General features: G+C 43.5%; 1 protein-coding gene across 8 annotated transcripts in view; it reads left to right on the top strand.

The window, feature by feature from the left end:
• Positions 1 to 18,458, top strand: part of LOC119187874 (uncharacterized) — a 244,152-nt gene that overhangs the window by 12,732 nt on the left and 212,962 nt on the right. For 6 of the 8 annotated variants that reach the window (XM_075878776.1, XM_037435978.2, XM_037435979.2 and 3 more), the window contains exons 2-3: positions 2,198 to 2,238; positions 2,334 to 2,389. The exons of 1 other annotated variant lie outside the window; for it this stretch is intronic. In XM_075878776.1, the coding sequence (XP_075734891.1) occupies positions 2,198 to 2,238; positions 2,334 to 2,389 (97 nt within the window). The remainder of the gene's footprint in view (positions 1 to 2,197; positions 2,239 to 2,333; positions 2,390 to 18,458) is intronic. One more of the 8 variants, XM_075878778.1, reaches the window with a different exon arrangement.

The following is an 18,458-nucleotide window of genomic DNA, read 5'->3' as shown; positions in this document are numbered from 1 at the left end:
CCTGGGAAAAGAGTCTTGATCTGCTGCCACCACGAATTCAACGCTTCCGCATGCACCTCATGCGGTTTACATACACGTTATAGAGTATGTACCAGGAAGAAGCATTACTACTGCTGACACTCTCTTGAGAGCACCAATCGCAAATAGTTCAGCAGGACAAACTCTCACTTGTGATGAACTGAACGCCTACGTTCAGGGTGCACTCATAGGCCTGCAAACTTCCACTTTTGATCCTATGAAGAAAGCTCAAAGGGAAGACGAGGTTTCCCAGCCTCTTTCATGTGCCTCAATGATAGCCAAAAAAAAAAAATACAGCATCCCAGCCCCCTTCTTTTCATATTAGCAGTACAGAACAACTCTGTTAAAAACGATGTCTACCTGCTGCGTGGAACGCACGTGGTGATTCCTAATTTTCTGAGGAGCGAAATTCTCACTTGCCTACATGAGGGTTACCAAAGCATCGAACGCTGTAGAGCAAGTTGCAGCAAAGCAGTCTAGTCTATGTGGTGGCCTGTAATTTCATCGGAAATACAGCGAATGGTTTCAAACTGTAAAACTTGCGCTAGGAACTGACTGCAAACAGTCAAACCATTTCTGCCGACAGCTACACTAGAGCTTCCATGTTAAATGGTGGGGATCCACTTCCAACTTCGGGTAAAGAACTACCTGATGTGTGTGAACTATCGCTCACAGTACCCCGAGATTGTACTCTTGGCTTCCACCTCTGCAGACACTGTCATTAACCACCTCAAAAGCATTTTCTCTCATCTTGTATCTTACAACGGCCCACAGTTCTCGAGCTCAGCTTTGCAGAATTCGCAAAAGCATGCGGCTTCAACCACATCGTGAACAGCCCTTTTCATCCACAGGCCAACGGGAAAGCGGATCACGCTGTTCAAACAGTGAAACTTCTGCTTGAGAAAGCAAAAGGCTTGTACCTTGCTCTACTGGCCTACCGAGACACGCCGGGGCCTACAGGCTTCAGTCCGGCTAAATTGCTCACAGGACGCCAGCTAAACTCTAGAGTTCCTGCATTGCCCACCCTTGCTCGCTCCCGAAAGCGTCGAAGAGGGACCTCGATGCAAAACAACACCAGAGGTGAAATTTCAACTGTTGCCATGCAGTTAAAGAGCTACCCGCTCTCTCTCCGAACACCCGTGTCTAGGTGCGAGGCCTCAAATTCGAGGTGGAGATAACCCAACAAGCAAACACTCACCGCTCTTACTGGGCCCAAACAGAGCGTGGACATGTGCGTCGCAACAGAAGAATGCTCGTCCCATTCCCAGCCTCACAGAAGAAAGCGCAACCTCCTCGCTCCTTGTTACTCAACTTGGATGACGAAGATTTCGAGCCGTCGCCAGCCACGGGACCGCAAGCTGCCCTCTACAACAGAGCTCCATCCTAGCAAGGTGACTCATTGCGAACCGAGAGCAATAATTCCCCGCCCAAGACAGTCGGAAATGCCCCAGCAGAGACAGAGTGTTCCAGCAACCACCACCTGTTCCAGCCGCAGAGTCTTTGTGCCCGACTTTTACGGGGTAGTCACTTAAAACAGGGAGATAATGCAAAGCCCCTCGCCTACTGTAACACGCACCTGCCGGATTACACTCCGAAAGCAGGTGCATCTGGGTGCCTGTTGAACGCTTTCTGTTACCAGCAAGCTGTGAGAAGAGTCACTTCTTTTTTGTGTTTCTTGAGCTCACAACACAATCCGCTTATAACTACATAATATATAGATCTACATTGCCACAAGAGTTAGCCACTTTAGGGACTTTTGCTCAAACTCTAATGCATGCAAAGATAAATTGTATATAACAGTGAAACTTGTGTAATTCTGGTTCATACAAAGTGCTTTAGTAAAAATTTGGTAAAAAGTGTAATTCATACAAAGTGCTTTGGTAAAAATTTTGATGGTAAAAAAATTGTACCGAAATGCACTTAGTCACATTCCTTTCTGTTCATAAGCATGAGACCTTTTCCTCTTAGGTAGGTTCCTGCTTATATTGTGCCCATCATTTTGAGGATTTAATGTTTCATCACCTATCAACAACGTATGTCAGTATCATTTGGCATGAACCTATTGTAATATTGTTTGAAGAGTTGAGTGTAGCCAGTGAAAAATGCTAGACATTAAGATAAAAACACAATATACTATTGCATTTAAGATAATGGTTTTTAAAATTTTTCCGTCTCTTAGAGTGGGCGATGATTTTTCAACTCATCGAATGGAAACTGTAGGTAAGTTGCTCAAGTGTCTACATTTCTCATGTCTTTACTGCTTTAGTGTGTTCTTCATGGCTTCGTGGAAAGGCTGATGGGTGCTTGTGTTTCAGGGAGCCCTCGCTTCCAGATTCCCGCTCATCTCCGCTCACTGCAGGAGTATGAAGAGGTGATAATTATTGCATTTTCTTGCTTATCAAAGTGATCTTATCTCACAAAAAAATATCACATAAAATCGTTGCTACACAAGATTCAATGTACACATCTAAAAACCGACTACGCTCGCTGAAGAAACCAGGAACAGAAAGGCAAACAATACTAGTTTTGTTCACCACAAGGACACACAAGCCCGAAATTCTTTTTAGGACAATCGTGAGCGGGGCAAGGCAGTACAACATGAGCCAGTTACTTCTGAAAAAGTTGAAGATGCTCGAAGTGAACGATTCTTTTAATGGGAAGAGCTCGTTTTAATGGGAAGAGCACAATTTTTTAAATGGACCAACAATTGATTTGTCTCGATGCATTTTTTACGGCAAGACACAAAGCTCACCCTTTGTAGTGTTTGTATCTGCAATAGTTAATCCCAAAAGCATGTAGTTATTTTACAAGCAGTATTGATAGGTTCTGAACATAGGTGCATTTACCTTTCCTAAAACAACACTAAGAATCGATAGTGATGCTGTCAGCCCTTCTCGCGATTTGTCAAAGCTGTCTCTCTGCTTTCGCAGGTGTTCCTGTAACTATGCCTAAGCACCTTTATTTTGAGCTTTTCAACTATTTTTGCAAATCAGAAGCTGTTACAATGAGATAATGTGGTATTATACTTCCCTGTAATTGTACCGCGTTGCGTGCACCTGTGCCCAAAGTTACCTGCGCCTGTGTCATGGGGGACTTGTCCTGACTTTCTTACTCTTTGGATACACGAGCCAAGCCATCGAAAATGTCACTACACATATGAATGATCGCGCTGAGTAGCAGTGCGCATCATTTCTGAGACCAAGTGTTAGCAGAAAAACTGCGTCGCTCCAAAATCTGCATTCACAGTTGCATGAGCACGCTGAAAAGTTGCTCGAGACGCGCTGACGAGCATGGGATCATTGCGTCACACGAAGGCAGCGCCACTTTAATGCATGCTACTAATGCAGGCCTTTATGTACAGGCTGTTTCACATTCAGGGAAAATCTCGAAGCGCGTGGCATCATGATGTTGCTTGCGCTGCAACTATGCTGTCAGCAGCTCGTGCATGTGCTGATGATTCTAGCATGTAGCTTTGAACTGCGTCGTCTTCTACGACTCTTGCTTGCTGCAGTGCTGGCCAGCGTGCGGATATCGTTATTAGTGCAGGAACTAGGCCAATCTTCTGCACTTAACATTGTGCGACGCCAGCCTTTATGTGTGATAGTGGGGGGGGGGGGGGGGGGGGGGGCTACAAGAAGAATTTGACAGTGTACCTTGTTTGCTTTCTCGAAATGCCGTGGTGCTGTTTGCGTTCAGGAATATTGCTTCACTGTGTGTGCACCGCAGTACACTTCGATCAGGAAGAAGTGACATTTAGCACGCAATATCCATTGTCTTGATTTGTCTTTAAATAAAACACAACCTGTCAACAGGAACAGTTGTACTGTTGTGCTGGCTTAACGCAATAAAACAAATGGGAACAAATTCAGAAATGTCTTAAGTGAGAACAAAGCCTGAACGTGTTTTTTCACGACATTTCATTACCAGAAGACTCGCTAGCTGGCTTCGAAACGTAGGGAAGTTTGTACAACAGAGTTCGATAACCTCAAGTCGCTCTTTTTCTGGTATACGGGGCATGGTAAATTAGGCGAAAAACACAGTGCTGCTCTTTTCAGACAAGAAAAAAAGTGAAAAATTGTATGACAGGCTAGCCCCTGTTTTATTCAGCTCAATCTGGATGTTGTGATGACATGCATTCACTGTCATCAAGAATGAGCGCTATCATCACTGCCGCTAGAGACATGAACTTGGAAACGTCGCGAGTGCATTTCAGCACCGGGAACGAGCCCTTTCTGTTGTGATCAAAATTGTCGAGAATGAGCATGTTCAGGTGGTTTCTCTATCCTAAATCATTTCTGAATTCGTTCTCGTTTGTTGTGTTAAACCCGCTCAGCTGCTGATCAGTCACCACTGGGTGCTTTCTAAAGTCAAATAGAGACCAGACATTGTGCATGCTCATTATGTGCCTTCCTTATCCAAGCTCACTGCGGCGAGCACACAATGAAGAAACATTTGTGAACTCGTATTTCCATAGAGCGAACAAGGTGTGCTGTCAAACACTGTTTCTAGTGCCCCATTATCATGAATATAGGCTGAGAGGTTGGCATTGCACTTTAGTGCATACAAACTTTGAAAGTTGGGTAAGTTGGTATGTGAACACCTGTGCATGAAGACCGAACACGAAAAAAGAAAGCACACGTGAGATTGTCATTCTTTTTTTCTTTATATTCTGTCTTGTGGCACAAATTTTTTCTGAAAATGGTTAGTGCAGAGTATCGACCCGATTCCTGCATTATCAATGATATCCGTGCACTGGCCGACAATGCGGCGTGCAACCTGCTGTAGCAGACGACGGGGTTCAACTCTACACCCTTGCAGCGTATGTGCATGTGTGAGCTGCTGGCAGCGCTCGATTGCAGCGCTGGTCGCATGGTGATGCCAGGCGCTCCGAGATTCCCCTAAGTATGGAACAGCCTGTACATTTTTATGGAGTAATATTTGTTAATGTAAAGAAACAAACGTTACAATATTAACAATAAAGTCGACAGTGTATAGTAATCAATAGTCATGTGGCTAGGTACATCAGATTGTTCATGCTTTGGCCACCAAAGGTGCCAAAGATCATTTTTCGCAACTTTCATTGGAAAAATGAAAATATAGATCCACCTCTCACAAAAAAAATAGGGTTGGTTTGAGTCAATGTGTCTGACAATGTCTTCATCACTGGAGTCATCTCATTTCATAATCTGCACAGTTGTCGATCCCTTTAACTCTTTCGTTACCACAGCTATTCAAATCGATCACCGGTGTGTTATGCTTTGAATCATCATTTTTGGCATGTTGAATTTGTTTTGCATGCACCTAGCACTTCTTTGTATTTAGTTCAGCCACTGACCTTCCAGAATCAGTTTGAATTTGCCCAATTCGGCCACACAGGGATTTTTGATCGACCTTTTTGCAAACCAGTGTGCATGTGTTGTGGAAATGCGCTTGGCTGACAAACTTCAGAGAAATGCGTACCGCTTGTGGTAATGCTACAGTAACATCAAAATTTTGTAATCAAAAGAACCTCAGCAAGTCGAATATCACATTATGGCATCAGCTTTGCAGTCTGACAGTGTTCATTTATAAGAATTGCCTGGATTTTACGCCAGGTATTCACCAGCGAGCTGTTGTTTAAAGTCGGAGAAAATTTATTTTACAAAGAGTTATTTCCAAAGCTCTGCCGCATGTATAACATGTGGAGGTGGTCTTTTCAGACAGTTTTTAATAGCTTCTGTTTCGCTTCTGTTGTTAGATCAGACAAAGGTCCACATTCACTGTCACTATTTGCTCCTATCGGGTTGTGGTCATGCGCTCATGGGTGCGCACCTGTGTCGCGAGAAACGCGCACCGCAAGACACCTGAATATAGTTACAGCGAGCTTTGAGTTCAAAGATGACAGCACCTCAGACTCAAGCTCTGATGGCGACATCGTTTTGTGCCTGCCTGTGACATCCGCAGTCGTTTAGGGGTTGGTTTCGTTTACGGCCTCAGATGGTCTTCTCCTTCGCAAGTGCGTAGCAGCTGACCTTTATGGGCAGTCTTATAGCTAGTCTGTTTATGTGTGAGGTCCACATGTCGCTGGGGTGCGATGTGTTGGTGCCAGCTGTGGAGCTTCTCACAGCAAGGCCACCAGAGCACATCTCGGCCCCGCACAACAGAGTAGCACGAGATGTTTTAGGTTTGCGTGCGATTTCATATATACTATATATATATATATATTTTTTTCAGTATATGTTTTGATACATATTTGGAGCACCAACCTATGCGGAGAGAGGTGGCTCACAAAAAGAGGTGATGCCAGATGAACTGGTGAAGGGCATTGGACATCTGATATATATATAGGCATTATTCACATCGCGGGCGTCCGTCTATACTGGAACACTAGCAGGCCCTTTTAGTGAAAAAAACTAAAATTTTATGTGAAAAGTGTGCGAGTGCACATGTCTCACGAAAAACCAGGAAATGCCTCACCGCATAGCATGAGCAATCAAGCAGTATCTTGGTTCAGATTTCTTTTCTCTATTTTATAGGAACATTGTGTAGAAGATTTATGATTTTTTATGCTATTCCTGGGGCATTCATCTTCAGAATGTATATTCTGAATTTTCTTTGTTTCGACTATTTTTGCAGATATCGTGTTTATTATAGCTGTCTTTGTTTCGACTATTTTTGCAGATATCGTGTTTATTATAGCTGTGTTTATCAACTGGAAACCAAAATTACACACTTTTCACATTTTTATACATTGCACAATAGTTTTGTTGCTGTACAACTTAAATTTTTTTTTTGGAAATAGCATTTCGTTATGCATGATTTAGTATGCTGGAATGTATGCTGGAACACTTTGCTAAATGGCAAAATCTTTGTTCCCAAAACATATGAAAAATATCCATGGTAACAAAAGAGTTAAGGGAAAGTATGGTATTACTTGTGGTTTTTCGGTGAATATAGAAAATCTCTCTCATTCTATTGCACAAGACGAGCTTCTTGTTTCCTAAAGGGGATGCCTAGAGTGCAACAATATGACCTACTTTCAGAACTCAGCAGGCCGGTCTGTTGACAATTTTCTAGCTTAACTTGAAGTTTATTTGAGGGCTACCTTTATACATTTTAGCAAGGAACCTTTTCTCTGGCATTGGAGTGTGCGCATTGGGTTTCACATAACACCGATCTGATGGGATATTTTTTTATCTTTCTTCGATAGGTATTTTGGAGCCTGACCTGTTTTCAATGGGAGATGATTTTTTAAAGTGCTTAGACATGTTGATGATTTTTTAGCACTTTTAAACAAACTGTGACTTTACTTTCTCTACTGTTATTTTAGATGCTGTTAATGAATGCCAAGGCCTTGTTTTTACCCTTGAATTGCCTGAAACCACTAGCCTGCAGTTGTTAGATTTGAAGTTGTATTCCACTGATGGTCATGTCTGCTGGGCTTATCAATTGGGAGGGCTGAAAAAATTGCTAACTTATGATAGTGCACACTCTAAGGTGTATTCCACTGATGGTCATGTCTGCTGGGCTTATCAATTGGGAGGGCTGAAACAATTGCTAACTTATGATTTTGCACACTCTAAGGTGGGGAAGAGTGAAATGGCAACACTTTACCTGGACTCAGCCCTCAACAAGTTTTGCGCACACTGAAAGCCGTGTAGTTTTACTAGCCAGTTAGACTGCCTTTTGACAGCTGGCTTATCTTTTTCAGTCATTAACACTGTGCCTAGTCACCTCCGCAAAAAGTAGGGAATAAGTGGAAATTTTAAATGCTCGTGTTTGTTTGTTGGATACAATATTAATGAGAACAGACAATAATGCCAAGGAAAGTATAGGGGATGTTATTAGTAAATTTAATGTAAATATGAAGAAATAAAAGTAGACAAAAAGATACCTTGCCAGGGGCAAGGACCAAACCTGTGAATATTGAATAACACGCTCAATGCTCAACCAACTGAGCTACTGTGGCGGCCATCCCCCTGTCTGCTTGATGGGGTATGTGTGCATTTAAACGTGGGAGCGTTAGTCAGTGCCGCCAGTAGCCATAACTGCAAGTAGACAGGGGATGTATTTACAGTATTTACTTTAACCTTCATTTTAAAGTAAATGCAGCATATTCTCGATGATACGAATTGCAAAGGCAAGCAAAAGTATGTCACTCCAAAAATTATACACCGAAAAAAAAATTGCAAGAACTTTCAAAATCTGTTTTCAAACCACGATGTACGTACAAAACATACATTTCTGTTGAAAATTTGTGTATGAAGGAATACATTTTTCTTTATGTGCCAAAACCTAAAATGGCATATGAACAAATCAATAAGAGACGGTGCACCTGGCTCCCGCATGCACTCGTGAACACCTCGCTTGAGGCCAGATGAAAACAACGTGGCATAGTTCGCTCCATAATAGGAAACGAACGGCGATTATGCTGGAATCCTTCAGGCCTTTTTTCAACTTTCTTTGCTTTTAATCTACCACTGTCTAGCTGTGTACCTTACAAAGCTGCATAATCTCTGTTAATGTTCGCACCAAAGTGAATGTGCTTTTGTGTGCAGTGGTTGCAGCAAACTGTAGTTTTGTTTTTAATTCATAGGCGCAGACCGCACATATGCCTCTAAAACCATGTCGTTGCTATCTTTGATTGCGTCTGCCATGGGTGTGTCCACAGTGGTGGCGGAAAGCAGCATAGCTTTAACTTGTTGAGCTTTTTATATGCATGTAATTTTGGAGTTTTGTCTTCTCCGTGTGTTATCACCTTATTTTATCACCTTGATAGCGCTGCAGCTTATGAGCACTGGTTGTGTTAATGATTGTGACAGTTCTGACTGTGTGCGCTGTGTGTGCATGCATACTTCTGAACCATGTGGAGCATGCTACTCTTGGCCATCACTCGGCGGTTTTGGTACCGAAGTTTGTATCTCCTGTCTGGACGTAGAAAAATGTTTCGAACATCGACATTTTTGACCATTGGCCACAATGAAATTCCGAAGGGGAATTTAACAAGTTTGTGTCCGACTGAAATTCATTTCAGCTGTGTTCATATCCCTGAGATTGTATTTGTGCATAGTCAAGTACAAAATTCCAGAGACCTTTCGAGAACAAGGCAGACTGCATCGCTGCATTTTTTTATGGTTTCAAGGCTCACTACGTAGAACCTGTGCAGCACACGCATGTCCTCTTCTACCTGCCAGTTTGATCGCTTCAGCTACGCAAGCATTAGAAAGTAGGAAAGAGTGCAAGGTGGCACTTCTGCAGTCGATGTGAAAGTGCAAAGTGAGATATGATGAAAGCATATTAGTTGTATAGATGAGATATTTTCGTTATATATCGTTACTCCGGCATTTAGAAGGTGATGGCAGAAGTGACACCATCCTGCACTTCATCCAAGGTGTGTGTACAGTTGAAGCAATAAATTTCTAGTGCACCACCACTGATAGCTACGCCGACGAGACAGCACTTTACGTAGCTTTGTTGCAAGGAAATGGATGATTCGAAGCTGCAATTTCCCCTTCATTTGGAGGCCAGAGAACTAATTCTTTACTAGCAGCTGCAGCAAAGGTGTGGGGCTCTGCGAAAGTGGGCTTGCTCTAGGGTTTTGTTACAAACGAACACTTTAACTAAGCATGTGTCGCCGATTTCAAACAACAGCATGAAAATCCAGCACCGACAGTTTCCACACAGTGTTGTGCATGCATAGGAAGGACAAGTGTCAGAAGGTGTCGAAAGGGCGTTTTTTCTCCTCTTCTCAGAACATGCCGTTGAGACAGCCTGAAGGCCTGACCACAGGTACGCGTTGCAGGATGTTGCTGTGCCATGCTCTCTCCATAGAGAGAAAATGCGGTGGCACATCAAAAAGCCATACACTGCAATGGGTATGTGTGGTTAGGCCTTCACGCCCACTCAGGCCTTCGACTAAGCCTGGGAGAATTCGAGATATCAAAGTGGGGCTGTCCAATTCCAGAGAATCTGTGAAAGGAATCTAGCCTCTAGCCTTTTCTCTAGCTTTTGCTCTTCTACGCACTGAGGAATAATCTAGAATATTCCCCAACCCAAGCACCTTGCCCCCGCAGGGGCGTTTGCGTAAGTAGGCGTTTGGTGCGTAGCGACACCACAGACCCGAGCTAACGGGGGAGTTCTGACTCCCTCCCACGCCTAGCCGTGCGTGGCTCCGCCGTGTCCGGGGAAAAGGGGATCCTGGGGGTTGAGCCGACGCCGGGTGATTGGACCTTGAAGGCTCCCCATCAGAGGCAACACACACTTTTGGCCCCGGCTTCACGTAGACGGCACCTCTGGGCTGACCCACCCAGGGAAAATCGGCAGTCGCCTTTTCCTATCTCTCTCTCCCTACATCTTCGTCTTTCTTTCTCACTTTACATCTTTCCTGTCTTCTCCTCACTTCATTTTACTTCCAATTTTTCCTGGCGGCAAGGGTTAACCTGGCGTAAATATCCAACCTTAGGTAGATATATTAGGTTATGGCAGTGGCGTACTACTGCCGTTGTGCAGACATGTTTACATGTTCTGCCACGTCCCCTTGTTGGGCTCCGTGGTGGTGGGCACCATTACTGAAAGAACTGCACTTTTCTATGGGATCACGAAACTCCTTCTCCATTGATCGCCCCTTCAAAAGGTGGCGCACCGAAGCAAACGTAATGCCGATTTCGGAAAAACAAGACCATTTCCCTTAGTACCACGTTATTCATTGCGAAAACTCGGACAAAAAAAGCCCGCAACATCTCCCCATTCCTCGTGTCCAGGTGCCTAACCGAGACTATCGGAACTGGCTATAAGGCCACAAAGATGGCAAGTGGGGACTTGCTGGTAGAAGTTAAAGACAAGACACAGTTTCAGAAACTAGAAAAATTAGTAGCATTTGGGGACAAGCCCGTAACCGTCTCTGTGCACCGAACGATGAACACTGTCAAAGGCGTAGTGTCAGATGATGACCTAAAAGACCTAACAAACGATGAGCTTCTGGCTGGCTGGAAGGACGAAAATGTCATTCACGTACAGCGTATTGTAGTGAGAAGAGAAAACAAAGAAACTCCAACCAAGCACATAATTGTGACCTTCGGGTGCTACCACATGAATTAGTCACCGGCTACCTAAAACTGTCTGTGAGACCCTATATTCCGAATCCGCGGCGCTGCTTCAAGTGCCAAAGATTCGGACATGCTTCTCAGAGTTGCCATGGGCAGCTTACCTGTGCACGGTGTGGTACGACAGGCCACTCTACAGACGATGACTGCAAGGCCGAACCCCACTGCGCGAACTGCGATGGGGAACACGCGGCGTATTCTAGATCCCGCACAGCATGGAAAAAAGAAAAAGAAACGATTACCATCAAAGTTACCCACAACATCAGTTTCCGCGAAGCAAGGCATCGCGTTTCTCCTTACTATGCAACAAAATCATTTGCTGAAGTGGTGCAACAAGGGGCAGCACCACGACGGCATCAAACGGCCGCCCAAGCTACGCACAGCGTCCTGGAGTGACCGCCGCTTGCCCCTATTGCGGGAGCAGCCAAGGCTGCTCCGGCCTCAGTCAACATGGCCCCACCACAGGCGTCGACATGCACTTGCACGAGCCATGGCAACGGGCAGACTTTGGGAGCCCCGTTGACGCCCGGTGTGGAGGGTTTGAAGGCTTCGTATCCTGAGCCGAAGCTTACAACACCCAGGAATTGCTCGGCAGAGCGACGGTCCAACGCTTCTCATGAAGCTATGGACACAACCGCCAGTCAAACGGCACCTGCAGCGCCGAAGGAGTGGCGAGTTTCTCTCGACTGCTCCAAAAAGGACAAAAGACAAATTACAGGGCCGCTAAAAAGCCCTGTAAAATAAGTTTCGTTTTCCATAACCTAAAAGGTTATGGTACCATTCTGTTTTGACTTTAGTGTCACACACATGTCACCAAGGTTTTATCGCCAACAACTCAATTCTAACTCGACTTCTCCTCTCAAGTTCACTGCCCAAAATGGCTTTTCTTCTCCATTAGAATTCTAGAGGACTCATTCACAACATAGGTGACATAAAAGATTTGCTAAGTAGTCTTTCTCCAATGGCTATGTGCTTACAGGAGACTAATATGGGAGAAAAATACACCAACTTCTTCAGGGGTTTTACCGTAGTACGGCGCGATCGCGTCCATGCTAGCCGGTTGTCCGGCGGCGTTGCTATTGTCGTCAAAAGTGGTATCGCAATGAGAGAGATCACCATCAACAGTCACATTGAGGCGGTGTCCATCATCATTTTAGCTCGCAAAACTATCACCATATGTTCCATTTTTATTTTATTATTTATTTTATTTTCAAATACTGCAGCCCCGTTATGGGGCTATCGCAGGAGTGGGTACACAGCAAGAAATAATAAAAAGGTACAAAACAAAACAGCTGAATACACAAGTACATTGGCAGATCATAGAAATACAAAAATTTTACAGAGTTATACAAACAATGAAAGGTTTACAGCACACCGTCTTTTAATGCCTTCGAAAATTCATCTTTCTGCAAAGACCGAATGTGACCTGGTATGAGGTTCCACATTTCAATACATCGAGGCAAAAAGGTGTATTTGAAGAAATCAGTACGAGGATGAAACACAGATACATTAAGTGCGTGGCTGTTTCTGGTGGATGATGGTTTGACAGGTGTTATGTAGTTGTTGTGTGGTGAATGTTGCGGTGAATTAAATAAAGAGTGACAAAGTTTCAGAGACTCTATGTCTCGTCTTTTAGAAAGTGATGATAGACCAAGCTGCGCTAGATGGCATGATGGTGAAAAATTACGATCATAGCGTCTGTAAATGAATCGAATAGCTTTTTTCTGGATGGATTCAACGCGTTTAATGTCAGTGATTTTATAAGGATACCATACAGTGGCTCCATACTCAAGGATCGGTCGTACGAGGGTTTTGTATGTAAGCAGTTTTGTTTCCCTTGGGGCTAAACGTAGTGAGCAATTAAGGTATCCAAGTTTCTTCAGAGCCTTGTTGCATGTTGTATCGATGTGACTAGACCAAGATAAGTTAGTAGTGAAAAGGAGACCAAGGTACTTACATTGTGACACCCGCTGCGCTACATAGTTATTAAAAGAATAATCAAACACAGATGGGGTTTTCTGTCTACTGAAACACATAGCAGCTGTCTTTTGAAAGTTAATGCTCATCTGCCAATTTTGGCACCACCTGCAAAAGTTTAAGAACGATGTATGGAGTGTATGATGATCATCAGGTGAATTTATTACGTGATATAAAACACAGTCGTCAGCGTAAAGACGAATTTTAGTAGAAACTTTGTCGGGTAGGTCATTTATATATAACAGAAAAAGTAATGGCCCTAGCACGGATCCCTGGGGCACTCCGGAAGATACACGTGCTTTAGATGAATGGAAGGTGTTAAATGATACATATTGGCTACGACTTGAAAGGAAACTTCTAATCCACTGAACAAGCGATTGGTTTTTTAGTAAAAGATTGAGTTTATGTAGAAGTTTTGAATGGATGACAGTATCGAAGACTTTAGAAAAGTCTATGAATAATGCGTCCAGCTGAAGACCTAAGTCAAGAGCTAAAGATATGTCATGAGTGAATTCTGTCAGCTGAGTTATGGTACTAAATCCACGCCGGAAACCATGTTGTGCATTGGACAGAATATTGTTAGTTTCGAGAAAATTGATGATGTGTTTGAAGACAATATGTTCCAGTAGTTTGCATGAGTGAGAGGTTAATGATATAGGCCTGTAATTTAATACAGATTGCCTACTACCTGATTTGTGGAGTGGAAGGACTTGTGCAATTTTCCACGATGATGGAACAGTTGATGTTGATAACGATTTCTTGAAAATTACTGACAGGTATTGGCTTGTCCATAGAGAATAGCGATGAAGAAAAATATTATTAACATTGTCTGGGCTAGACGACTTTTTTGAATCAACATTTAAAATCAAATTTAAAACACCTTCTGTAGACACAGAGACATCATCAATAGAAACAAGCGAGGCATGAAGTGGAGTGCAAGAAGAAATTTCGTGATTATCCTGAGCAAAGACAGACGTAAAGTGTTCGTTAAAAGCATTGGCAATGACCTGCCGCTGGCTAGTAGGAGTTTCATTAAGGACGAATGTACTAGTAGAGCATTCCTTTGGCGAGATTGAGTTCCGAAATTTTCGAGGATTATTCTTAACCATATTTGGCAAGGTAAACGAGAAAAAGAAGTCTTTAGCAGCATTTATTTTCCTATGAAGATCCTCCTTCAAAGTATTGAATTCAGCTCTACGCAGGGCATTGCCATTACGACTTGCATGCCTTAGTCTTGATAGTCAACGCTTTAAATGCAGTATTTCTCTCGTTATCCATGGAAGTTCAGTATTTTTCTTTTTAGTTTTTAGTGGTACATGTGTTTCAATACATTCTATAACAAGGTTTTCAAAATAAGACACCAAACTGTTGACATAACCAGTATAGCTAAATTCTTTAAAAATGTCAAACTCGCTGCTTAAGGTGTCAATTATAGACGCATCGTCAGCCAGGCTATAATCGCGAAAAGTTGTATATTCATAGCGGCGTTTCAGAACTGTGCAATTAAGAGAGATTAGTACACCTTTATGATCAGAAATACCATTAATGACCTGAGCTGTAAACCCCCTTGTATACAGTAAAGCACTGAGAAAAACGCAGTGCAGTATAACATTGTCCCTTGTGGCATCAGTGACAATTTGTTTAAGACCTAAGTTTAGTGAAAAATTAATCACTTTTCTACAAATTGATGAATCGGTGCCTAAAGTGGAGAGCGATGGCCATGAAATGCCAGGCACATTAAAGTCTCCCATGCAAATTAGGTTACCTGAAGAAAAGCCTTTTTGTTGTATAAAACTACTGAGTACTGTGAACTGATCTAGTGATGAACCTGGGGGACGATAAAATACACCGACAATTATAGGAGAGTTCGCGATATGAACCTTGCACCAGACGGTTTCAATATCTGCAGGTGACTTTAATACAGAAAAACTTAAATCAGACCTCAAGAAGATGGCAACGCCGTCACCTCGGCCATGCAATCGATCAGTACGAACAACATTGAACCCTGGTGGAGTAATTTCAGAATCATATATGTCGCCATGAAGCCAGGTTTCCGTGACGCCAATAATGTGAGGACAATAGGTAGCGAGCAAATGTACAAAATCAGGAAATTTATTAGTGAGACTTCTGGCATTTATATTGAGAATACACACCTTATCATGATTCGGTCATTTCGTAAGAGTGGGGCGTTTAGAAGACTGTTTGGTGGATTTTACTAATGAGTTGGAAATACAATCCCAGTCATACCGCGCATTATCTATATATACATGATCGTACCTTAATTGCACAGTGAAACCGTCATTCCTAAAGGATGCAGTGGCGTCCCATAGTTTTTGGCGAATAATCCGTATGTGTTCAGAGAAGTCCTCCGTTATACGCATGTTAGAACCTTTCAGCTTAAAGCCATTCTTCAGCACCTTAATCTTTTCGCGGAAGTCAAGAAGTTTAAGAATGACCGGGCGAGGTTTACTACCAAAGTATCTACCGATCCTGTGGAATTGTTCGATCTGCGGAAATTCAACTTTAAGTATGTCTGAAAAAAACTTCGGCAGACTGGCCTTTAAAGAATCGCTATTTTCATCTTCCGATTCCTCCAGACCATATGTGATAATGTTGTTTCTACGCGAACGATTTTCTAAATCATCATTTCGAGAAGAAAGCTTGTTGACTGTAGAAGACAGCTTTTCAATTTGGCAACGCATTTGTCGTAGAATGCAGCATTGTGAGAAGGTGGAGTCTTCTCTAGAGCAGTTAAGCGCGTTTCGATAGCCTCAAACCGGGAGTTGACAGAGTTACGCAATCCGCGACATCTTGTTCTATTTTCTTCTGGCCAGATAGAATTTGAGAAAACATTTCTGAAACAGACCATTCATTGTCGGCATCAGAACTTGATGGATTATTAGAATCCGTTCGAGTAGGAGAACCTGTGCGCGATGTAAGGCCTGAGTTAGCCAAATTAGCCCGAGTTAGCCTTTGCGGAGGTCCCGGGTTCAACTCCACATCGCCGCTTAGTAAGAGACTACACAGGCCATGTACAATATCAGCATATGATGAAGTAAGCATAAATGAGCAAATGTGGGGGCAAGGTACCAGCAGCAAAAATCGATCGTCAGAACGAAGGCAATAGGCATTGCTTAGGTAACGTACCTGCACAAGGAACAGACAGTGATTAAGCATTGTGCTGGTGCTGCTGTCACCTTCCCCACTGAAGCGATGCAGTTGCGGCGGCGCTTTTATATCCTTGAACACCGACGTCACCCCGGTGGGCGTTTTCAGAAGTACGCTGTCATGGATGATGTCATCGAAGAAGGTTGCCGGCATGCTGACGAACGAACCATGGCTTTGCTTCGAGAGAAGGACAGGGCAGTCGGCGTGCACGCAAGCCAAAACTTGCGCGTGTCGATCAGCAACCGGTGAAACATCAAAAACCGTCGAAGATGTGGCTACCAAGGGAACTGCCAGGCCAGCGCAAAACTACACAAGGAACAGACAGCGATCAAGCATTGTGCTGGTGCTGCTGTCACCTTCCTCACTGAAGCGATGCAATTGCGGCGGCGCTTTTATATCCTTGACCACCGACGTTACCTCGGTGGGCGTTTTCAGAAGTACGCTGTCATGGATGATGTCATCGAAGAAGGTTGCCGGTATGCTGACGAACGAACCATGGCTTTGCTCCGAGAGAAGGACAGGGAAGTCGGCGCGCACGCAAGCCGAAACTTGCGCGTGTCGATCAGCAACCGGTGAAACATCAAAAACCGTCGAAGATGTGGCTACCAAGGGAACTGCCAGGCCAGCGCAAAACTGCACAAGGAACAGACAGCGATTAAGCATTGTGCTGGTGCTGCTGTCACCTTCCCCACTCTATTTATATTTATATGCGTGTGTGGGGGGATTTATATCCCCCCACACACGCATTTTACAACCAAAAATATCGAGCATATTTTGGTCCAACTGCCTGAACCGTTTGTTATTGCAGGGGATTTTAATGCGCACGGAATGCTTTGGGGAAGCAGTACAACTGACACCAGAGAACAAACCCTCGAAGATTTTATTCTGAACAATGACGTATGTCTTTTAAATACTGTTAGCGTCACCTACTGCTCCCCAAGCACAGGAACCACTAGCTGCTTAGATCTAGCGCTGTGCTCACCGTCTCTCTTTTGTGACCTAAAGTGGAGCATGATAGATAATGTTTACGGCAGTGACCATATGCCTGCTCTCATAAAATTAATACAAACCCTCCCCACCGCTCCATCCCGACCATCGTGTTGTAAACTATATCTGGCAGACTGGCCACTGTTCACTGAAAAAGCTGCCCTAGAAAAAGAGATGCCTGATGGCCTGAGCATAGAGGAAATGAACGAGACAGTCACCGCCTGCATACTCGCGGCAGCCGAACAAACTATACCACAATCCTCCGGCGTTATAAAGAAAAAACTTAAACCCCGGTGAACAAAATAGTGCACACAAGCTAAAAAAATGCAACACAAGGAGTGGGGCATTTTTCGTAAATATCCTACTGGAGAGAACCTCCTAGCATTTAAAAAGGCGACTGCAAAGGCAAGATTTATTCGCAGGCAGGCTGAAAAACTCTCATGGAAAAAGTACATTTCATCCATTAACAGTTCTATCACATCTAAAAGAATGTGGGATCAGGTGCACAAGTTTAACGGCAACTACAGTTCATATACCATCCCCATTCTCTCAACCCCTGGCATCCAGACAACTTTAGGCAAACAGGCTGACCTACTAGTGCAGCACTTTTGCGCTATTTCGAGTTCAGCAAACTATTCGGCAGCTTTTCTAAAACATAAACAATCTACAGAAAAACAAAAGCTTTCTATTACAGGTTATCACGACAGATCGTACAACTCCTCCTTAACCCTGCAGGAAATTAACAGTGTTTTCTCAAGGTAAAAAAAAACAGCACCCGGCCCAGACAAAATACATTATCAAATGCTCGCCCATTTGTCCCAGGAAGCGGTGAAGGCATTGCTGCACTTCTTTAATGCTATTTGGTTCACTGGCAGAATGCCAACAGAGTAAAAAAAAAGCCATTATAATTCCATTTCTCAAAGCCGGAAAAAATCCTACATTACCAACAAGCTACAGGCCCTTAGCACTTACAAGTTGAATGGCGAAATCTTACGAAAGTGTTATTAATATTAGGCTAACATACATCCTAGAAACCGATAACTTGATAGATGTCCACCAATGTGATTACAAGAAAGGATGTTCCACCACCGATCACCTCGTTCGCCTTGAACATACAGTACGAGAAGCTTTCTTGTACAAGCAGCACTGCTTAGCAGTATTTTTTGATCTTGAAAAGGCATATGACACAACGTGGAAGTACGGTATATTACGAGACCTGGCAGATCT

Source organism: Rhipicephalus microplus, chromosome X, assembly GCF_043290135.1.
Source record: "Rhipicephalus microplus isolate Deutch F79 chromosome X, USDA_Rmic, whole genome shotgun sequence".
NCBI lineage: Eukaryota > Metazoa > Arthropoda > Arachnida > Ixodida > Ixodidae > Rhipicephalus > Rhipicephalus microplus.
Note: the sequence above shows the minus strand (reverse complement) of the source record. Positions and strands in the feature narration are given on the sequence as shown.